This window comes from Emys orbicularis, chromosome 6 (assembly GCF_028017835.1).
Source record: "Emys orbicularis isolate rEmyOrb1 chromosome 6, rEmyOrb1.hap1, whole genome shotgun sequence".
Taxonomy (NCBI): domain Eukaryota; kingdom Metazoa; phylum Chordata; order Testudines; family Emydidae; genus Emys; species Emys orbicularis.
Window position 1 is genome coordinate 97,572,598 of NC_088688.1, and position 24,489 is coordinate 97,597,086.

General features: G+C 39.9%; 1 protein-coding gene across 2 annotated transcripts in view; it reads right to left on the reverse strand.

Annotated features, from left to right (window-relative positions):
• The window catches only part of ALDH1A1 (aldehyde dehydrogenase 1 family member A1), a 47,901-nt gene that overhangs the window by 12,995 nt on the left and 10,417 nt on the right, over window positions 1-24,489 (reverse strand). For both annotated transcript variants that reach the window (XM_065406028.1, XM_065406029.1), the window contains 7 exons: window positions 23,835-23,939; window positions 14,513-14,653; window positions 8,620-8,749; window positions 7,413-7,474; window positions 6,001-6,129; window positions 2,843-2,956; window positions 205-307 (listed from right to left, as the gene is read on the reverse strand). In XM_065406028.1, coding sequence (XP_065262100.1) covers window positions 205-307; window positions 2,843-2,956; window positions 6,001-6,129; window positions 7,413-7,474; window positions 8,620-8,749; window positions 14,513-14,653; window positions 23,835-23,939 — 784 coding nt within the window. The remainder of the gene's footprint in view (window positions 1-204; window positions 308-2,842; window positions 2,957-6,000; window positions 6,130-7,412; window positions 7,475-8,619; window positions 8,750-14,512; window positions 14,654-23,834; window positions 23,940-24,489) is intronic.

Below are 24,489 nucleotides of genomic sequence, written 5' to 3' on the forward strand. Positions count from 1 at the left end.
CAATTTGTAAGTGAAAATTAAGTTAAAGGTCCTGAGGCATGACTAGAAAAGAATGAAGGATCCCACATGGGTACTGGACAAATGCAAAATGTGGTACACATAGAAAAGAAATAAAACAAAAGTGATTTGGATACATTGTCTAAGACCAAGAAGCAAAAGAGGAAGGTAGCTATAACAGGAAAAAAGATAAATAGAACTACTAACAATCTGCATCCGCAAATATAATATTAGGACTTTTCCCTCCAAGTTCCAATGTAACCCTCTTCAGATTACTCTTTCCAGCAGCTTCTTTGATCAGTTTGCCAACCTAAAATGTAGCACAAAAGAGAATTTCATCTAAACATTTTCATAATAAAACCCATAAAACTTAAAAGTGTTGTTCCATCCCCAGCTCTCACTTTCCCAAAAAAGTGAAGGTTGGGTTAGTAACTGTCCAATACGAGAATCATTAAAAAAACATTTTGGGGGGATCAGATGGTGGGATGGGTCCCTGAGTTTTATGTCCCCCAGGAATTCCCCCATCCTCAAACCAGAGATAAGCCCAGGTCCCACTAATGCATCTGTGAAGGGTTATTCTGTGGCTCCCTCACGTGGACACAGCACCTCCCTCACCAATCATGTGCCTGTCTTGGAGCAGCACTGAGCACTAACATCACCCTCACCTCTGTAACAGGCATTCTGAGGTAGGGGGCAGGAAAAGTTGCTGTCACAGGGCACCAGGGCTCTGATCTCCCACCTTCTCCCATTCAAGCAGCCTTCCTCTACTCCAGGCAGTGGGAAAGACTTTTGAAGCACCATATGTGGGAGGGGAGCTGTGTAGAGGGGATCTCTGTCTGCACAGGCCACTCTTCCCTGGTCCAACTTCTACCTCTTCAGCGGGATGAGGTAAGGAGGCCCAGAGGGGACTAGAGAATATGGGAAGGGCAGACACAGCCCATGGCACCATTCTGTTTCCCCTCCACCTATTGCATTATTAAGGGGACTCCCTTGCAAACTGGACTGGAGAAGGTAGGGTGGCGATGCCAGCTTCAGTGTGAGGGATAGAGTGGGTAGAGTCCTGTCGGCTTTCGTTGCAGCCGGATAATTTGGGGGAATTGATAGTGCCTAGATCTTCCTGCTTAGCTCTTTCTTGCTGCTAAGTTACTCTGTGAGGGAAGGAATTGTCATTGATTCCTGGCCTGGTCTCTCATGGCTGCAGGGCTTGGGGGTTTCCTCCACTTCCCCTGCACCAGCCAGCTGTAAGAAGCTCTGGAGAAGCTCCACCTGCTGCAAACTAGCAGCTAATGGGAAGAGTTATGTTGCCAACCCCTTACTGATCTCCATTAGGAAGGTCTGTGGGGGTTCTTCTCAGACCTAGAGATTCCTGGGAGGAAAAGCAGCTATTGCAGTCAGTGGATATGGACCCTTGTCATATGAGAGGTGTGTTAACCTTTGGATGCTACACCCATGATAGATAAGTATATTCAGTCTCTTACTCACACTCCTGTGTGGCACACTCTTATAACATTGGTGTTCTTAAACCTCCCACAGAAAACACATACAGTATAATTAAATAATGCCCTTATTGGGCAACTATTAGCTCAGATCCTTGCTTTTTTGTAAAGTGAGGATTGGGGAAATTATCTGCCACCCCTCTTTAAATTATTGAATGGAAACATTATCAAATGCACTTTTCTTCTCAAAGAAAATTTCCTTTGATATATGAGTTATTGATGCCATCATTCATTTATGTCATGGTAAAGGCCTAAGCAGGGGTAGGCAACCTATGGCACGCGTGCTGAAGGCGGCATGTGAGCTGATTTTCAGTGGCACTCACACTGCCCGGGTCCTGGCCACCGGTCTGGGGGGCTCTGCATTTTAATTTAATTTTAAATGAAGCTTCTAAAACATTTTAAAAACCTTATTTACTTTACATACAACAATAGTTTAGTTATATATTATAGACTTATAGAAAGAGACCTTCTAAAAACGTTAAAGTGTATTACTGGCACACAAAACATTAAATTAGAGTGAATAAATGAAGACTCAGCACACCACTTCTGAAAGGTTGCCAACCCCTGGCCTATGGCATTAGTGATCATCTACACTACTGGGTCTCAAACTTTTGTACTGGTGACCACTTTCACACAGCAAGTCTCTGTGTGCAACCCCCCTTATAAATTAAAAACACTTTTTTTATATTTAACACTATTATACATGCTGGAGGTGAAGCAGGGTTTGGGGTGGAGGCTGACAGCTCATGACCCCCCATGTAATAACCTCACAACCCTCTGAGGAGTCATGACCCCCAGTCTGAGAACCCCTGATTTAAACAGAGGCCCATCCTGTAAAGACTTATGCATAAGTTTGACTTTGCACATGTGAACAGTCCAGTTGACTGTAATAGGATCACTCACGTGCACACATATGCATAAATCTTTGCAAGATTTGGGCCTAGATTTCAGGTGGTTTTCCCTACCAAAATGCCATTGTTGAAATTAAATAGTAGAAAGTTCCATTTGTTGCATTTTCAAATTTTTAAGACAACCTCACCCCCCAAAAAAGATATGAGAATAATATTTTAAAAAAGAAGCTTTAAAATAGTACTGCTAAATTAGAACCAATTGTATCTCATTGGATTCCTTTGTTTGAAGAGGCCTTCCTACAGTACAAACATTGTTTAGATATGTTTGAAGTTTTCAGTAACTAACAAATCATTACACAGACTTTGTTTAACAAAACAGCAGCCAAAAAAGAAAAAAAGTTAAAATAATTACATAAAGCAAGCTAGACACTAAATCATTACTGAGAATCAGAGGAGCAGAGCATTCCAGTTTATAGTTACTTGCATTCAGAATACTACCTGTGTAGAGCCTGTGAAAGCCACTTTATCTATGTCCATGTGGTGAGAAATTGCTGCTCCAGCTGTGGGTCCAAAACCTGGCACAATATTCACTACCCCCGGTGGAAATCCAGCCTAAATTGTAAAAACCACCAGAACTATGAGTTAACGATGAAGACTGGACGAGCACTTCTATTACTCTGATTAAATTGTTTCTGTTCTACAGCTCCCCAATAATTTTCCCCCAACCACCCAATAAGTCATTCCCACCCCCAACTCAAATATTTTTCTATTTGACAGTTCTGTCTTTTTTGCTTTTCTTGCAGACTAGGTATCTTGCTCCAATCCATTGCAGACATTCTTTTGGAAAAGCAGACTCATTTTCTGTCATTATTTCAATGCTTTTGTCAAATGGTGAAACAGCATTAATTCAATATGCCCCTCCCCAAGTCAGAAAATGTTTAATGACGTGAAAACTGGTTAATATCTTTTTCAGCTTCATTAAGGCAATTCCATTCATTTGACTGCTGATTTAGAGTGAGATTCTGCTCTGGAAAGTGACTGTAAAAATGTCATTGAAGTGTGCCACACAGAATGGCTTGCTTCTTTCCATTGGCACAACCTGAGCTGTAGGTCTTTGGTGGTGGACTGCTAGCAAGGAACTTTCCAATACAAAGTGGGTGGATCTGGCTAGTGAGGAGGCATGTCTGGTGTACCTAGGTAATGGGCTGTTTAGCCTCCGTTTAAAAGCTTCTGTTTAATGCTGTCCTCCTCCCTGGTGTACAAATTTTGGCTTGACTCAAACTCATTGTCTCTCAGTGACTCCAGATGAAATTTGCTCAGTTTACAAACAGAATATATCCCCCCCGCAACTGCCACCCCAGCAAACTCCCACTAGGGTCTGAGAATCAAGTTGGGTTCCCTTCCTGCTCATGAATCCTCACTGCTAACTTAGACCCAACTGAGGTGTATGGTAAGTATAGTTAAGGTGGGTCTCAATTTCATAGAATGGGTCTGCAGGGCTGGCAGTTAGCAGAAGATTGTTTTACTTTACATGAAACAAATGTGGCATGGAATCACTGAAGGTAATAAACATGGATCCCTCATGTTATCACTTTAACAGAGTCCCTTTTTAGAGTAGAACTGGGACTTTGAAATAAGAAGCCTTTGAGGCACTTAATAGTGAAATAAAACTCCCAGACAGACATGTTTAATTAAGAATACCACATAGCTGAGACTCATACACATATTGTATATATTTTTTAAAAGTTATTTCATATTCCCTAACATAATAGCGCCCTGACCCTAGTTAGCTTCTAGGCCCTACTACAATATACATGTTAAATTATAATATCAAATGTAATATAATAACATAACATATATAATATAAGCAGGTTTTTTAATTTTTTTTTTTTAAACTCAGTCTTTTTAAGTGCTCATTAAAGGTTCCAGATTGACGTCACTGGCAACTGAAGTCCTCTGTTTAGCCACAGAATGGGTCTGCAACAATGAAATCTTCTCCATGCTGCCTTAGCTGTGTTTTGTCCCTAACCTAAAAGGACCACCGTTAGGGGGGGAAAATGACAGTGTAGGGTCTAAAAATCTATTCCCTCACTCGTCTCCATAATGAGACTGCCAATGAGGGCATCAGTTAGTGCCAACTGTGACTATGTTGTATTCTGATGTGAACACTTGTCCATGAAGACATGAATTAGGATCACCAATTGGTTTCACATAAAGCAGCTATCAGAATAACAACTTTTTGCCACTACTACTAAGCTCAGATTTCAATAGGTGATTCAGATGCAAAAGCAGAGCTGCGATGAATTTTGGTTCACAAATTTGGACTCAGAAACAATTTGACAACTTTGATAAAAATTTGCACATTTTAATGCCCTATAACTTATATCGGAGCATCCATCAAAAATATTCAATCCGGATATATTCAAACTTCAGATATACCTGAGCTTTCGACAGGTGAAATTTGGATAAAGAAAACAGAAACAAAATGAAAAATGATAAAACTTGATTTTTTTAAAATGAAAAAAGTAATTCTACTCCTTTCTACATAAAAGTGCCATAGTATTATATCAGTTATACTCTGTTGAACAACAGCACTGAGATTTTGAATACAGTTGACTCCTTATTGCAGGAATGTTAATCTTATATTTAGAGAGAGATGGTACTTCATCAAGGTCAGGGTAGAACTAAGTTAATTTCTCTTTTATATTGCTTTTCAATGGAGCCATCATCTTTATTTTTGCTGTTTAAAATGAACAGATGGAATACTTTGAGCAGTAAAAGCAATTCCCCCAAATTGTATTTTCTAGTAAAGTTTTCCTATGTGACTCACTATGAGCAGCATTTGGCTCTTTTGTGAATCTCGTCCACTTCATCATATTTTTATGTTTGCCCTAAACGTACTATGGGATGTATTTGTGATGAGTCATTGTTATGAGGCAGAACACTAAAATGTGCTGAGTCAGGGCTGATAGTACTTGGGGAAGTTACTGACCTGGTGATTATTGACCTTGGTGGCAGTAATCACATCTAGATAAAGTTTTTAGTTTGTTTTATTGACCCTAACAAGAGGCAGTGTAACCATTTCAACACTCTTCTCTGGCGTCGCTTCTATGCTTGGTGACACCCAGTAACATTACTTTGAAACCAATGGAATGTTAAGGAGTACTGTACTTGAGACATTCAGAAGCACAGGAGGTGTATTATACTTGGACATATTGTACATGAAGTTTGGCAGCAGTCAAGCAGTTTAATTTTATCCTCATTAATCATAAACCCAGGTGAACAAAATATGTGTTCCGTAAAATCACCCACACAAACAGATTTGTTACTAAGATAACCATGATGATAAACTAATCACCAGTCATCTCCAAAAGCTTCTTGTTTGCTTTGAACTTTGAAAGGTATGATGCTGTTATAAAACAGTCATTTGCCAAGAAATTTAGTTTACTAGATTGTTAATGTGATGGGATTTTTTTTCAGTAGGCTAGATTGTAAAATATGTAAGCTTTTTACCCTTCATTTGCTTCAGTGGTTTGCAGTAAATTCCATAGTACAAGGCTAGATATGCTATTTGCTATTTTGGCACAGTGCAAACTAGTTCTTACTACTGTACTGGCCTCTTCGAAAAGTGTAGTAGTCTGCTGTGGCAAACTTACCTCTTTAATTAAAGATCCCATGTAAATAGCAGTCAGTGGAGTTTCTTCTGCTGGTTTGACGATCACTGTGTTTCCACAACAAAGGGCAGGAGCGATCTTCCAGACAAACATAACCAAAGGGAAGTTCCACTAAAAGACAGATGAGAAGATGTATCCTATTTCTAATACAACATTGTATTGCATTTGCTTTCCCTTCAACAGAAGCATGAACTGTCACATAGGCTGTGCAAAACCCACTGATTTGGGTTTATGTGATTTCAGTGCACTCAAACTGACAGTTAGAGATCAGACGAGGCTGAAAATACCTAATGCAACTCAAGCGAAGCATGATAAAAGTTGCCAGTTTAGTGATGAAACTGGTGAATCTTGCCATCACCTTCTCTCTCTAATTCCTCACCAGAATTGGCCTATTGAAGGGGATGAGGTTGTAAGTTGCAACCTCTCACCTCCGCATGGCTTTGGTGAATGGTTGATTTGTTCTCTCATTCTCAGGAGTCTTCAAGGAGCGGCTGGTTGGCTTGCTCCCCTTGCTGTGCATCTCCAGAGAGTCAACTGATTGGTTTGTTGTCTCACAATCAACAGGAAATAGCTTCAGGATCACTAACAGCCTGTCCCTCCACCCCACAACCTGCTGTAGCTGGTATTTGAAAAGGTTTACCTTCTACTAGGGTTGGTATGTACTGCTATCATAGGGAATGAACATCATGGGGTACATAAAGAGTCTTTAAATCATCCACACAGCACTGGAGAAACATCTCCTGGTCAAGCTGCTGCAGACTATGTAGCTGGGGCAAGGTGGGCCAGCTGTCTGTTCTTTTGAAAATACTTTACGCAGGCAGGAGGCAGTGGGTCTCTGTGCCTGCAGCTAGGGACAGAGGAGGGTACAATGTGCCAACTGGCCATCTCTGAAGATCTGTGAGGGGTGAAGTGGCCAGTGAATACACCAAAAGGTACTTGGAGATTTACAACTTATTATAAGAGATAATGCAGATTGTTTTGTTTACTCCTTGTCTGCCTGTATCCATCTGTTATTTCTTGTCTCATACTTAGATTGTAAGCTCTTTGAGGACAGGGACCATCTTTTTGTTCTGTGGTTGTACAGCACCTAGCCCAGTGGGTCTTTGTCCTTGACTAAGACTCCTAGGCACTACAGTAGGGAAATAATTTATTTTACATTCTAGACTGTACATATTTTAAACAGTGCTATATTTTGTGAGGGGTTTACCCTTCATATGTCAAACACCTTCTGACTTTAGCACAGCTCCTCTCAGGGTCAGGTCCAGAAGCAGTCTGGCCTGAGAAGGAAGGTTCTGATGGTTAAAGATCCATACATTCATTCGTGCAGAGATAAATTTGAAAGCAACTCCTTTTAAATAAAAAACATTTTTTTTTATGTAAAGGCTCCAACTCACAGGAATAATTTGGCCACACACACCAATGGGCTCATGTCTCGTAAATGTGAAAAAGTTTCCATCTAAACAAGAGGAAAAAAAGACTACAGTCAGACAAAAGCTTTTGTGAGAAACAGCTCAAGTATAAAGAAGATAAACTTAGTTACCAAACATAGCTACATACTCTTGTACTTATAAACGATATTTTCAAAATTTAAGTATGCAACAAAAAATACATCTGGATTCAATCTGGACCTTCCCTACATGCCTCAGTGTTTGAGTCTGCCCAGCCTGGCTGATTTTTTCCTAGTGGCAGCTCTGCTTCTGTCTGTGTGGTGGGTAGGCCTCCTGATGCGGTGTGTAAAGCACACCCACTCAGCATTTTTAATTCCTTCTTCTCCCCTCCCCCCCTTTTTTTTGAAAGTGGTTTTCAAAAAAAGCTACTCACAATCCTAGGTGCTTATCAGACATTTTTTAATATTAGATTTTAGCTGATGTGAAATCCATTAAGTATAAAATCCTCTTGGTTTCAAATAAACGTGTTCCAGTAAGCCTAGTATAGAGGTCTGTGTGATGCAAAAATCTCTGAAGTTTGAAGTATTTGTCACTCTAGTTTTCCCTAATTCCTCCTTCATCACAAATCTATCTTTCTTAGAGAGAAAGCTGGGCAGCCAAATGCCTTAGAGTTGATCAATGGAAGGGACAACAGAATGGGCTTTGAGCTAAATCAGGTGAATTTCTTCCCTTCTCTTCTTCCAGTCAGACTCTTCCTCGTCCACCCTCAAATAATGGAATCAAAGAATAGTAGGGCACCTCACTTTCTTCTGGCCCAGGTCTTAGTCTTTATTGAGCCAAAGTCCTTTCTTAACATCTGGTTTCCAATACTGTTACACTGTTATGTGTAACCTCTACCACTAATATTGTCCATTTAAAAAAAACTCTTCATATTTACTTTCACATGTAGAACCTAATATTTCTCTAGTAAATAATTCATATTCTTTAGTTGAATAAATACCAAAAACGTAAATAAGTAAGTTATGTTAACTGTGCCAAATGTGTAAAAAGAGGCATCTGATAAGGCTTAACCAACCCATATTAATGTTTGTCTGAAATCTTTCCCAAGGCAAGATATTTTTCCACATTACAGAATTTTTAGCAGGAAGCCGTTCAAAGGCACATCACACTCATATCAGTTCTGACTTGAAAAGTCTTTCTTAAAACTACTCACCCATTGGAATGGTACGACCTTGAACTTTATCAGCCCAGCCTGCACAGTAGCGTAAAGTTCTAAGGCAGGCTCCTAAATCCATTAAGTAGGCAGTGGAAAAAAGTTTTCCACCATCAATGGCTTCCATTGTCTAGAAGAAAACATATCAGCCATGTATTAATAATGGCAGTTACTTTTTATATCTATCACTTGTTATTGGCTGCCCAAATTATAGATTTGCAGCTCTGGTATATTCACTTTCTAGAAGGCAAATCACTTTCTGAAGGAAGCAGAGCCACTGAAAAATCAATTTGGAAATCTGCAAACGAGACGTTTCCCTAGGGCTTTACTCTCAGTGATTCATGCAGATAATTTGATAGTGGTGCATTTTAAATGACGCAGGTTCTGGGGAAAAAAACAGATTTCTGTTAGCTGAGTAAGTGAAGCTGCTCTAGTTTAGACTGAGTATTCTACTGATATGTATAAAAAGAGCTACAACCGGAAGCTTCTGGCTCAGATGATACGAATGGATCCATAAATACTGAGCCAGTGGGCCTTCTCAGTCTGCACTCTCTGCACCAGTTTATTCAGAGCTGGTTAACCCTTCTCAATGATGTCCAAGGAATGCAGAGGCTCCCAGCAATGGCAACACCACTCAGGTGTCATTGCACTAGGATACTGTGGTTCTTCAGTATTGTGGGAGACCTTCCATGGACCCTCAATGAAAGAGTGAATAATCTGCAAATAATATGAGCAGGGTTCCATTGTGGAGGGCTCCCAGAGCAGAATGGCATCCAAAACCAAACGAAAGTCTCCCAGTCTGCATATGAGAGGCCTGTACACATGAGGAGCCTTTGATGGAGAGCATTTCAGTATGGAAAAATAAACACCTCCTAAACAATGGATTGTCTTTTATTGGCTAGCTACATAGTGGTAAATGAATGAATAAAATCCTCTAACTTGGTTTCCACACTCAAGCCCTCCCTCCACCCCTGGCAAATAGCCATCCAAAACATTAACTCTCAGAGTGACAAGTTAGTGATTCCAAATCTGTAATTTTCCCCTTGATCATGGATGCCCACTTCTGTCAGTACTCCAGCCCAAGAGTTAATATTAAAGAAATCCCACGTTCCACTATATTTTGACTTCATTTTACTAAAACTTTTCAGAATAGCAAAGATGTTGTTATAGAAAAAATAAACAGTTAAAATTAGGGTTGGAAAGTAGGTTAACATAAATTAAGAATGGACCTGAACATTTGCCCATAGTTCAAAATAAATCAGAACTGAACTTTTAAAACATTGTTGATTTGTGTTTTTCACATTCATCCAGTTGTACACTTACTGCTTTTTGAGATTTCTGACCTAAATGGACCCAGAATGTACAAGCAATCTCACAGAAACACCTATTGCTAGTAAGGCAGATTCCCAGGCTGAGATACAGATCATGGAGGTTTGAGTTAAACCTCTAAAGGTTGGGATGTTTCACTAAGCAATCAAAGGAGTACATGTTCATCCAGAACTAAGCTGAAGATTAAGCAAACTACTCAGAAACCTCTTGGAGCCTGAAATATTGTTAGAACAGTTTTTCTCATGTCTCCCTATGCACAAGGATACCAGGGGTCTTAAACTGTGTGAAGGCTCTTGTGGGGATCATCAGTAGGAGAAGCACCTAGTATTTCCTGCTCCCAGTTAGGCCAGAAATCCCAAAAAATCCTCATGTACTGTATCGGAGTTTCAGCATTTATGCTTTTGGTCCTGGCCAGATGTGCAAACTCATGCAAAAAAAATTTTTTTTTAAATGAATTGAACTAAAATCAAAACAAAACAAAAAACCTTTGGATTCTCCTTAAGTTTTGATTAATGGTGTTTGCAGGGGTGTTCTAAGTTTATCCAAATTGGTTCAGCTTTGGGAAGGGAAAAATCTCAAACTATTGTTGATGAGGTCTGGAAGGCACTGCATTCAATAATAATGATGCAGAAGAGGCAGACTTGTTCAATAAATATTTTTGTTCTGTATTTGGGGGCGGGGGGGAGGGAGGGGAAGAACCAGATCATGTACGCATATCATATGATGCTGACACTCTTTCCATTCCACTAGTATCTCAGGAGGATGTTAAACAGGAGCTACTAAAGTTGCACATTTTTAAATCAGCAAGTCCAGAAAACTTACATCCAAAAGTTTTAAAAGAGCTGTCTGATCTTGCTGGACTGTTAATGATGATTTTCAATAAGTTTTGGAACACTGGAAGTTCCAGAAGATTGGGAGAAAGCTAATGTACCAACATTTAAAAAAGGTAAACAGGAAGACCTGGTAATTATAGACCTGTCAGTCTGACATCAATCCCAGGCAATGTAATGGAGTGTCTGACAGAGGACTTGACTAATAAAAAATAATTAATGCCAATCAACATGGATTTATGGAAAATAAATCCAGTCAAACTGACTTGATTTTTTTATGAGATTATAAATTTGGTGTATAAAGGTAATAGTGTTGATGTAATAGACTTCTGTAAGGCATTTGACGTGATACCACACAACATTTTGATTAAAAAACTTGAATATAAAATTAACATGGCACACATTAAAGGGATTAAAAGGTGGCTAACTGATAGGTCGCAGAATATAATTGTAAACAGGGAATCATCATCAAACGGATGTGTTTCTAGTGGAGTACTGCAGGGATTGGTTCTTGGCCCTACATTATTTCGCATTTTTATCAATGTTTATGAAGAAACGTAAAATCATAATTGATGAAGTTTGCTGATGACACAAAAATTGGGGGAGTAGTAAATAATGAAGGGGACAGGTCACTTATACAGAGTGATCTGGATGGCTTGGTAAATTGGGAACAAGCAAACAGTATGTGTTTTTAATATGGATAAATATAAACGTATACATCCTGGAACAAAGAATGTAGACTATGCCTACGGGATGGGGGAACTCTATCCAGGATAGCAGTGACTCCGAAAAAGATTTGAGGGTCATGGTTTATAATCAGCTCGACATGAGCTGACAGTGCAATGCTGTGACCAAAAGGGCTAATACATAAACAGGGGAATTCTGAGTAGGAGTATAGAGGTTATCTTGCTTCTGTATTTGGGACTGGTACAATTTCTCTTGGAATACTGTGTCCAGCTCCGGTGTCCACCATTCGAGAAGGATGTTGATAAATTGGAAAGGGTTCAGAGAAGAGCCATAAGAATGATTAAGTGATTAGAAATCATGCCTTATAGTGATAGACTCAAGGAGCTCAATTTATTCAGCTTAACAAAGAAAATGTTAAGGGATGACTAGATCACAGTGTTTAAGTACCTACATGGGAAACAAATATTTGGTAATGGGCTCCTCAATCTAGCAGAGGAAGGTATAAAATGATCCAATGGCTGGAAGTTGAAGCTAGACAAATTCAGATAGGAAATAAGGTGTAAATTTTAAGTGTGGGTAATTAGCTATTAGAATAATTTACTAAGGGTCATGGTGAATTCTCCATCATTGATAACTTTTAAATCAAAATTGGATTTTTTTTAAAAAAAAGATATGCTCTCGGAATTACTTTCAGGAAGTTCTATGGCTTTTGTTATACAGGAGGTCATCCCAGAGGTCTTGGAATCTATGAATTTATGAACACTTCCTATCTAAAATGAAAGAGGGATCCAATATCACGTGGAAGGTGTGGGAAATAAAAACAAATTAAGGAAAACAGAGACGTAAAAGAGGTTTTGGTAGGGGAGGGAAGGAGTAATTAGATATTATAGGATTGGCAAGTAAAAAACAAATCTGACTGCTTCAGCTGTCTTGTGAAAGTAGCTTATTTTCCTTTTCTCTTCATAGAGCTGGAAGGGACCTCAAGAGGTGATCTAGTCCAGTCCCCTGCACTCAAGGCAGGACTAAGTATTATCTAGACTATCCCTGACAGGTGTTTGTCCAACCTGCTCTTAAAAATCCCCAATGATGGAGATTCCACAACCTCCCTAGGCAATTTATTCCAATGCTTAACCAACCTGACAGGAATTTTTTCCTTATGTCCAACCTAAACCACCCTTGATGCAATTTAAGCTCATTGCTTCTTGTTCTACCCTCAGAAGTTAAGAACAACAATTTTTCTCCCTTCTCCTTGTAACAAACTTTTATGTACTTGAAAACTGTTATCATGTTCCCTCTGAGTCTTCTCTTCTCCAGACTAAACAAACCCAATTTTTTCAAGTTTCCCTCATAGGGCATGTTTTCTAGACCTTAAATCATTTTTGTTGCTCTTCTCTGGACTTTCTCCAATTTGTCCACATCTTTCCTGAAATGTGGCACCCAGAACTGGACACAATACTCCAGTTGAGGCCTAATCAGCGTGGAGTAGAGCAGAAGAATTACTTCTCGTGTCTTGCTTACAACACTTCTGCTAATACATCCCAGAATGATGTTTGCTTTTTTTGCAACAGTGTTACACTGTTGACTCTTACACCTATATAGGCTGTACTGTATGGCAAAGATACAAATATCAGTATATGTCATCATTAAAATTGGTATATAAAATCCACATCAAAAGTACGACTCCTTTAAAATAGGTAAACCACTAGTTCAAATAGTGGAAGGCTCAAAATGTAGCTCCCCCAGTGTTTCCCAAGTAGTATGACAGCTAGTTCTTCCATTAGGTCTGACAGGACTAGGTTAGAGTGGGTACTCTGTTGAGGAAAAGTATACGTTCAGATCTGATTTTTGAAAAATAAACTGCCCAAGACACTAGCAGTTGCCAACTCTCAAGTGTGAGCAAGTGACCACAGCCCCTATAAACCTTCATTTTTGGTTTTAAAAGCCTTTTGGAATGCAGTAAAGTGTTATTTAAGAAGACTCTATAGCCAGAAAGAAAGGGAAGGACAAATGGATATTTCTTTGCAGATATTTATGTATTTTTGTAGGCTAAGTATGCCGGTTCCGTTACATTAAATTGTTGGTGCCATCTGCAGCTGCTGGCTGTATAGTTTGAATGCTGTAATTGAATTACTCTGGGTGACGTGGTTAAATCATTGTGTTGTCTTGGATGTTAGCTACACTGGATGCTATGGCTAAATTTCTGGCACCTTTGGCAGCAAAACACTGTCCCAGCTCAGGATTTTGTGAACAATTACAATACCTGCTGGCTATTTTTTATGTAGCTAACTACTATAAGACCCTATCTCTAACACTGCTTGCAATAGCAAAGTGAACGTCTCAATGACAACAAAATTGGGCTACAGAGAAAGGTATAGGTAAATATTTTGGACCAGGTACACAGCTATTTGCAGCACTGATGTAAAGTTTTAAAGTGCATTAATGCAAGTTGTCAACCATCTGATTGTTAAAATGTTCCAGTAAGGAGCACTCTACTAAATATTCAGAGTTAGGTGATCCTCTATTTGCTCACCTTCTCACTGTCAACAGCAAATATGTTGCTGCCTTTGGTCTTTGATTCAAAATTTGTCAGATACAAGGGAGGGGGGAGGAGGAGGAGGAGGAGGCAGTGACAGTGATGAAAACGGTGCATTCATGAAATCCAAAATTCCTTCCATCTTTAAATAGTATCCACTGTAATTCTCGAAGAGCGGAGCTTCGCTTTTAGGCCCTGATTTAGCAATTTTGAGCATGTACTTAAATACCATTGAAGTTACATTGATGTTAGTGGGAACTGAGTATGACTTAAAGCTGAGCATGTGCTTAAGTGCTTTGCTGAATGAGGGTACAAAAGTGCTGGTCATTTAAACATGCCAATTAGCAATACAAAACAAGCCAGTCAGAGACTTGGCTGAAAACAAGCACTGACATGGCCTGATTTTCAGAAGGACTGAGCACCAACTTCTCCCACCAATGCTGAGTCCTTTGAAAATCAGGGCATCAATATAAGACCACCCTTTCCCTTCTCTCTGTAAATGCTTTATACTTACAGCTAAGACTAGACGATCTCTTTCAATTAAGTCAGCTAGTTTATTTAAGAGCCTTCCCCGTTCTGAAGCATCCATTGTACGCCATGGCGACCCAAGCTGAAAAGCTTTTCTCGCTGCTTTAACAGCTTTGTCTATGTCCTCCTGTGTGTGAACAATATGGAGATTTATTTGATTGATATTTGATTCTGTTATATAATCCTGTTTTTTGCTATTTGTACAGCACCTTAAGTGTGCTAGGCAGAATAAATACAAGAAATCAACCTTGCTGCAAGCAGCTTACAGTCTAATTAGAAAAGAACAATCATTTTACATCTCTTTTTTTCAAACATGCTCACTATCACTTGAAAAGTTTCCCAGTTATATGAAGTGATATAGGAAATAGCTGAAGTCTCAAAGCCCATACATAAAAGTATATTAAGGAACTCCACTTTTAAGTCTAGATTTTCAAAAACTTACCCCCCATTTTAGCACCCACAGTTATTTGCAGTTATATTTCAATGTCCAGGTAATTGCCACAAATCAGGCATCTAAACATGTAATGTAGCCTAACTTCTGGACATAACCCTCCGCCTCTCCCCCCAAAGGCTTGGTTAAGGCCAGTTTCAAAATATGTCTCTTAAAATATTTCATATGATGACCACAGATGTATTTTTTGGAAAACAAATCATCTTTGTTTTTTTAATTGTAAGTGCAGGACCTAAGCACTCTAAATCATGGAAGCGTCTGATTAATTGACCAGGTTTTAATTGCCAACTCTAAGCACTCCACAATGCTGGCACTGTCTCTACATTAAACATGTTAACTTGTCAGCCTATGGCAGTTTTTATAATACTGTTTATTATTAATCTTTTGGCTTTCACAACGATGGAGCAATGTATATTTCACTGTGTGGAATTGTATTTACATGGAGGGTGTTCTAGGATGCAAAAGAAGCAATTAAAGGCCTACTTAGAAATGATTTTCAGTATTTGAGAGTTTGTCGTACTTCACACATCCTGCTACTCCTAATCCAAGTAAAATACAAATGGAGGTTCAATTGGGCCATTTGGGTTTCTTTGAAAGCGTATTTCTAGAAAAAGTAGGAATCTATCTGTAGCACAATTTTCTGTGCAATTTGCATGTACAATTTAAGCAGCAACTTCTGAAAATTTGTCCCATGCTGTAATTTGCCTGATTCTCCTCTCACACTGGTGTAAATCAGGAGTAACTCCACTGAATTCAACACTAGGGTAAAATTGTTGTGAAGAAGAATCGGGTCCAATATTTTAAATTAATATTGATAACTGAAATTGAATTATCTTTGGATGACTTAATGAGGGACAAATCATGTCATGGAGAGCTCAGAAAGCAAAAGAACCAGTGCAGACTTGCTATGCAGGCAGGATCTTCCAACAGTGGGTACTTACCATCACAGCACAGACAGCTCCACAGTGGCTCTCTGTGTGCAACTCAGCATGGTGTTTGGGGGCAGGATAAAGGAAAGGAGTGTGTGGAGCGGGTGGATTCATGACCATGTAGCTCTGCTGACCAATCCCACCTACATGGGAAGGCACGGTAGCTGTGGGGAATATTGAGGCTACAATAAAGCTAAGATGTAGTTCCGCTAATATTTTGTAGCCTGATGGAGATGGAGAGGATTCCTTCCCCAAGGTACCAGTGGAGCTACCACATGCATAGCCCCCATGTATTTGGACATTGTGAAGGGATAAGGATTTGATCCCAAATTGAACATTTATACTTATCTGTCACAGATGAAAAAAACTACACCTCTACCCCGATAGAACGCTGTCCTTGGGAGCCAAAAAATCTTACCGCGTTATAGGTGAAACCGCGTTATATCGAAATTACTTTGATCCACCGGAGTGCACAGCCCAGCCCCCCTGGAGCGCTGCTTTACCGCATTATAGCCAAATTCATGTTATATCGGGGTAGAGGTGTATATACACTGTATGATGGAATGTAATCCACGTACTGATTTAGATGTAATGTTTTCCTACAAGTGTAAAAAAAAATCAATGGTACACAATGTCTCTATGGTCTTATGCCCTACCCCTTCACTCAGCATGAATACCAGGGGAAATGCACAGCAGAATGAGGGAACATCCACCCTACAAGCCCATGGAGTAGCCTTGCAGCGGCTCTGCAGAGGCAATCTCAGCTCAATGGCTGAAGTAGCCCTCATGTACCCTTAATGTGGCCCTGCTTTGAGAGAGAGGATTGAATGGTCTGCACAGTGGCAGATCCTCTTCCTCACTCCCACAAATTCATGACCCATCTTATCCACACATAAGCCAATAGTGAGTCGTGGGTGCTCAGCACCTCTGACAATTAGGTCACTTATTTAAGTGCCTAGTTTAAGGCACCCAAGGGGAAAAAGTTGGCCTAGACCATTTAAAATTGTCTCAAATGTGTCTCAAATTCTCATTTTAATTATTTGTGATTCCAATATCATATAATGAATGGAATGTGCAGATCTGACTGTAAAAAAATGCAAATATGTTCAAGACATTTTCCATCATACTTGTTGAAATTTCAAAATTCTCCCATGCACTCTATCAGATATTAATGACCCAGAACAACTGTATAAAATAATAATTAATACCAATTAATTTTATGATGCCTATCGGCCTAAGGATAATAGATGCTTATAGTCTACATATGATCAAATGCTTATTTTTGCAAGGATCTTTTCAACTGTACAGTCAAAAATAGCTAGTTAGAATCCATAAAACCAGAAAGCTAAACTTAAATTCAACTAATTAAGTTCTGTGAGCAAAAAATATAAAAGCCTGCTCTGTCAGTTGTATGAGACTAAATTTAATATAGAAATCTACACCAAGAGACAGAGACAGATAATTATGCACAGGGACAGACTTACTAGTTTTTCTTTTTTACACTTGTTATAAATGTGCATTTACTTTACATCTCACTGACCATTTGTTAAATAAATGTAGTCATGCTTTATTATTACTAGGGGCCTTCAGGATTAGTGAGCATAGCCTGAAAGAGCCATCTAACTGAAAGGAAAACAGTTCCCATCCACATATGTGTCTGTGCTTTGTAATCTTCACTTTAAAAAAAACATACCACTGAAAGGCAGTGTACAGCTCTTTGTTAACTCTATTGTACACACAAATTAAATTCCTAAAATCTCTTGGCTCATTATCTAAAGACTAGACTCTAGAATATTAGGTTTACAATGACTGTGTAATTTACTAGATTTGTACATTTCACTAGACAATTTAGTTAATAGCAGTTGTCATTACACATTAGTTTACAAAATTACTGGACATGAAGCAAACCTGTATGCTGAACAGCATTATCTCTTTATTTAAGGAGTTGTTAGATTGCTTGTAAAGAATGAAAGCTACAAGAGTTTCAAATGTTAAGTGAACAGTTTCAGGTCATGAGTAATTTAATTTGAGGATGATCAAATATCAGGTCAACCTGATTGCAATGTAACTTGATTTTTAAAGATTAAAAAGGGAAGAAGTAGAAGGGTAGCATTTTACATGAAAGGTACCTACAATGCCAGTGACATACAATCAGCCAATCAAGAGTGGTTATGAAATTCTTTGCATAAGGACAAAAGGAATGAAAAATGAAGACGAAGCCACGCTGAGCATCAGCTACAGACTGGACTGGAGAAGGACAAAAATGAAAAAATCCAAGACCAGATTTCATAGGGCCAGATTTACTAGTGTTTTTTTTAAACAGAGGTGAGGGAGGAAAAATCTTGGACGCCCCCAACCACTTGGTGCCCTAGGCGACCGCCTAGTTCGCCTAGTGGTTGCACTGGTCCTGCACTGAGCATTTGTTCAATAAATGCAGCCATGCTTCCTACATCATGAGTCTTCCTGAGGTATTTGAAACCATGGGAAACCATTCTCATGAGGGACTTTATCTAGCCATCTGTTTTATAAGAAATAGATCCAAACTTGCATAACAAAGATGTTCCAAACATTGCCAGGTATCTTACAATCAGCTCTTGTGCTTGGACACCTATCAGACAAATCACACTTGGACCTGAATCCTATCATCAAATCCATGGTGTAGGTATCTGGTAAAGTGCTGAAACCTGTAACTTAGAATCCACAGAATTATGCTGTAGACAAAATATTTTATGCTGAATCTGGATCTGTACCATATTAGGGCCAAATGATTACTGCAAGGGAATGGGAAGCTGAGCAACAGAGGCACTGAACTGTGCTCCTATGTATTCAAAGGCTGAACACATAATAAAGTAAACAAATTATTTGGTCTAGTTAAAACCAATAAAACTGGGAGAAATCAGAAAAAATTAAGAAAGGGGGCATTTAGGCTAAATATTAAAGGTTTTTTGTGACAGTGAAACTATGGGTATGACACTCTGCAATGTAAGTCCAGGCCCAGATTCAGGCTTGAGCCAAACCCTCTTTTGTCTACACACAAATCTCTCGGGCTCAGACCTAGGTCCTAGGACCCTGCAGGGGTGGAGGGTTTGAGCCCAAGTCAAGCCAAGACCCAGGATTTAAGCTCTATTGCTTTACCGTGTAGATACAGCCTCCTCTGACTTGGTCCTGGGAGTCTGCCAAAAGTATCCTACAGTTCCATGGGACAACTTCCTTTGTCCTCTCTGTCTTTAGCATCTCCAATCCACTCAAGGGAAACAGACACAATCCCCATTGGTGTAATGCAGCAGCTTGGTAAGTCAGCGTTTAACCCTTCCATTGTCTTTCCAATGCCAAGCTACAAACACACCATGAGAGAGCCTTCTGGGTTTCCAATGAAGGCTGAACAGAAGAAGTCTTTTGCAAATCGTGCTGCTTCATGGTCATGGGAGCACAGCCAGATTTGGGTAAAACTCTGGTACAAAGCCAGCAAAACAGTGGACTTTAGTCAGAGTACTTGGAATTACCATGCATACCAGCAAATAGCAAAGAAACTGGCAGCATTCCAAATTTACTGGCTCGTAAACCAGTGCAGGGAGCGGATTAATCGTCTCAAACCAGGGACCAGAACTGCACCTTGGGCAACTCACTGGCATCATGCCCATTTTATGAGGAGTTTGACTGGAAACAGTGAACTGTGGGGAGGGGAAGTGGAAATGTTTTCCATTTACTAATCTAATCCATGTCAGTTAGAAGTAGTCCATGCAGTTCATAGGTGACAAAACTCTTTGTGTCAGATTTGACTGGAGTTTGAAATTTTGTCCAGAAATGTGGCGGGGGGGGGGGGGGATGGAAGGGGGATAAGGAGGATGGCTGTGGAGTTCTATGTGTTTGTGTGCAGCCATAACAGGCTAAGCCATGTGGAAGATAAGAAATCATCCTGTTGATTCATGAATTCTGACCCAGTTCCAGGTGCTGATACACCTCTACCCCGATATAACGCGACCCAATATAACACAAATTTGGATATAACGCAGTAAAGCAGTGCTCCGGCGGATCAAAGCAAGTTCTATATAATGTGGTTTCACCTATAACGCGGTAAGATTTTTTGGCTCCCGAGGACAGCGTTATATCGGGGTAGAGGTGTAGTTGCAAACTTTTCCTGAAGCACGAACTCCAGATAGGAGTCGCATTTCAGAAAAGGGAGTATTTTCCTAGGCCACGTTGGTAGCTGACCAGCCAACTCCACTCATAGATGTGTTGTTCAGTCACTATACATATGAATACTTCAGCTGCATACACTGCAGGTTTCCTACCAGCAGGCTGGAATAACATCTTTCTTTGTCAATTGGGCACAAAAAGGACTGTTATGTCCTCCAAAATGTGGAAGGCCTGAAATGGTAGAAAAAGCTCTTGCAGCTCAGCTACTGATGCCTCCACCTCGCAAGGCTAAGTAGTTCTACAATTTTTAGAAAGCAAAAAACAGCTTTCAAATTTTAACTTACCATTGTCCCTGTACTTCTGTTGCTGCAATTAAGCAGGCTGTGTCCAGGGAGCTTCTGTGGTCTGAAGCTTGGAAAAGTAACATTTTCAGTCCTTGAAATACCACAAGAAGTTTGTCTATGCTCCTGCACTGAGCTTATGAGAGACAATATCCCTCTGTATCTTGTCTTGTTCCAGGCCCCTTGACTTCTTCTGGCTGCAGCACCTCCACCGCTCATCTATACTGCAGTAGAAGCCTGGGCCAATGGACCTTCACAGACTGTTTCCAATAGGAAGTGTTTCCATGATGAACATATGGCTGAAATTCTGGAGAAGGCCAACAAGCAGGTCCAGCACCAAAGACGGAGGGACTTACACCAAGAGGAAAGTCATGGTGAGAGGCAAGAGGAAAGGCTCAGGCTGGCTGCACAGCGTGAGGGCAGGATTTCAGCATGGGAGCTGGCACTTGTTTTGCAGTTCCTGAAACAGGAATGGTGACTAAAGGAGGAGGAGAGAGCTCAGCAGAAAGAACTGTCTGAGCAGCTGATATCACTAATGGCTGCAAGAGTACCAGCTCCTGCTGCATCACCCACACCAGAACCTGACTCTCTTGCATGGTGCCTTGTGATGCAGTCCAGAAAAAGCTGGGAAAACTCCATGGCTGGGTGGCCCATGCAATCAGGCCCCATGAACGAGTGGGTAGGGCAACTTTGCCCCATGATATCCTCCATATTGACCCCCTCTGAACTCCCCCAGCACCAAGTGTGGGGCAAAAGGGAAAAGAAGGGCAAGGAGAATAGGAGGTGGGGGCAGAGAACATGCAACAGTAGGGGGTTTCTGTTTGCTTTTGTTCATGCACTTTTTTTTTTAAGGTTCTGTTGTTACTGGTGTTTTGGTGGGGTAATGGCTGGCCTTCCTGGCAATGGGTTAATGTTGTACTTTCCTAATACATGTTTATAAATAAAGATTTTTATTTTATCAACAAAGTGTATTGCTATCACTGTATCACATCACACAATGTATATTTCAAATAATAAAGGTAAACACATGATTAGGGACAATTAGGAATTAATATGCAAACACTAGTCCTGTAAACAGTTAGCTACCTCAATCCATATTTTAATCACTTCCTTACATCAGTCCACACTGTGGATCAACCACCCAACCCCATTTGGGAAGTAGTCAGTAAGTATATTTCATGACAATCAACCTTCCACCCCTCCCCAAGCACTGAAACCCCCACCATCAATCAATGAGTCCCATGCTCCCACCCCTGACAAGCACAATCACAAAGGTACTATTATCCTTCTTCCATTGGGCCATGCAAGTTTATAATGTGGGAGCACAAAGCATCCCTGACTTCTGCCTGGGTGCATCCAGCTCCAGCAGTGGCTTCTGACTGAGTGTACCGATTCAGTGGCCCCTCACTGTCATAGCTCCATTCAGGAGGAAATGACTTGCCTCTGGCTTTGCAAAGATTGTGAAGGGCACAGCAAGCCACAGTACAGCATTGATGGCAATACAGACACTGGAATCCAAATGGGTCATAAACATCTCCAATGGGATTTCAATCTGTCAAAAGCACTTTCAACAACTATTCTACACCAGCTGATAGCGTAATTAAAACATCTTTTGCCAGGGCTTCTGAAAGCAGGGTACAGTTTCATAAGCCAAGGCAAAAGGGGTTACATGCGGTCCTCCGGAATAATGGTGGGGACAGTGACTCCGTTGATGACAGTGTCATTTGGTGGGAGTAGTGTCCCAGCCTGTTCATCCTCAAAGTCACAAAAGGGACTGACCTAGCCTCTGGCCATCTCACGATTTTAGGGTAATTGTGGTGTGATCACATTTGAAGATTCAGCCCAATAAGCATTTCTTTATGGCTGTTGACTTAGTGGGAGTTATATATATACAATGAAAGCAGGACTGGGTACTTAGTATTAAAACAGGTGCAAAATATTTTTAATGAAATGCAAAAGCCCCCCAAAATTGTGTTTTCTGCATTTTGTTATTAATTTCATCACAGACCCATTTATATTCACAAAAATCATTATTTGTGTGCAAACTTCTTGAAGCAAAAATGGGCCAATTTTGAGGCCAAAAATGATGTCACAAATGAGAAAACTTTATAGAAACAGAAAAAATGTGTGCCTATGTATACGTGCATGCTTGGGAATGAACATACACAAAGGCAAATATTTGCATGAATGAAAACATTAACAGATAAAACCAGTAATTTTTTCCACAGGTCTAGTTAAAAGTTTTTCTACAGTTGTCAGCTGGAAATAGAACACTCGCATCTCAGGCTTCCTTTTAGAGAGTTCATCCAAAAAATGTCTCTGGTCATCAGCTCTAAAACTATGGAAACAAAAGAGCCTACTATATTTAAACATATCACCCTGTACTTGATAATGTGCACTGAAACTAGATAGTATTATTAAGCAAAGTCTTTTCAAACAGAAAATTATACAAAATTATGAAAACATAGGAAATTTGCTCTTGAGTTCTTAGGGTTCCAGATTTTTGAAGTTACTGTATATAAGTGATTCCCCCCCCCCCCCAAGTGGTCTTATACATGGCAAAATAAGTACATTTATCTTCAGCTATTACCACCTTTTGCAGTCCTCCCATCAAATCTTAACAATTAAGCATGTATGAGTCAGCTCTGTTTCGCAGAAACTGGTGCTGGTGATTCAGCAGGCAGCATTCATCACTGCAAATCTGTATTAAATCAATGACGCGCTGTGCTGTAAGGAAGCACTATCTTATTGGAAGTGTCATCATTCACAAAAGACATACATACAGAGTTGTGACCACTCGTTAGCAAAGTTTCCCTGGCATTTTATATAAGAGTCAAGGATTAGCGTGGTTAGCGTGGCCAAATGCCAGTGTGGCTGACTATTGTAACTGTACTTACATAGCAAATGCGCTTAGTGTGAGTAGAACTGTTAAGAAAGGCTTCCACAGTAAGCAAAACTTTGAAATAAATCAGTCAGTGATGAATAGGTAGTATCCCAGTTATTTTCATCATATCAGGTATATCATTATATCTTCACTGAAGGAACAATCAGAACAAGGAGTTGGGCAGTATGGGAGGAAAGAATTCAGACATAAATAGCCAGAATAATAGTAAGATGAATCAAGAAAGCAATTAGCCAAACACAGGGTTTGGGGCTTTGTTTCTAAAATACTCTCTTTTTTTTTCAAGTTTACTTAAGCTACTAAATCCTTCTCCAGTGTACAGTAGTTTGTGAACCTGGAGTAGTGCCTGATACAAAGATCTTGATCCTGGTCTCAGGGTAATCAATAGCAAAGCTGTCATGGAGCCAAATGCTCTGCTGGTGGAAGCTGGTATAGCTTCACTGAAGTCGTGGAACTGTGCCAATTGGCACCAGCAGAGCATATGTCCCATTGCCTTGCTGGACTGGATACAAAGAAAGCCGTGACATGACGAAGCTTTAAAAACCTACCTTGTCTCCTTCTTCTACCTCACAAATTTTATCTCCAGTTGCAGGGTTATAGACTGCAAATTTTTTGCCATTAGTTGCATCATGCCATTCATTATTTATAAATATCTGCAAGGAAATAAGGAAACAAAGAGTGGAACATCATCAATAACACAGTTTATTACCTGTTTCAATGAAAAATCAACATGGTATCACCCGATAGCTGAGAGCTATCCAATGATCCTTTTTTGTTTTAGGTCCCTATGCATCAATGGGGAATAGGCCCCTTCGATTTCTGCAGAGTAAATACGCATACATAAATGTGGAATTTTAAAGATTTTGAAAATTTCAGTAACATTCACCTATCTGCTTTGAGTCACCATTGACTTAAAAATGCAGCCCTTCTCTCATGGTTTTCATCTCATATAATAAAATAATTGCTTCTTTAAGATTATTGGCACTCAGGGAACTAGCACATAGCAGATAGAAGGCAGTATATGACTTATAGAGTCTTCTATCCACTTACACAACTACTGCAGCTCCTCTAGTATTAATATACGCCTTCAACATGGGTAGGGATGACAGATGGAACTATGTAGCAGTATATTCTCCTGTCCTGCTCCTCTGGCATACAGGGATCTCCTTGGGGAACTGAACTCTGTGCCGCACAGGGAATGTA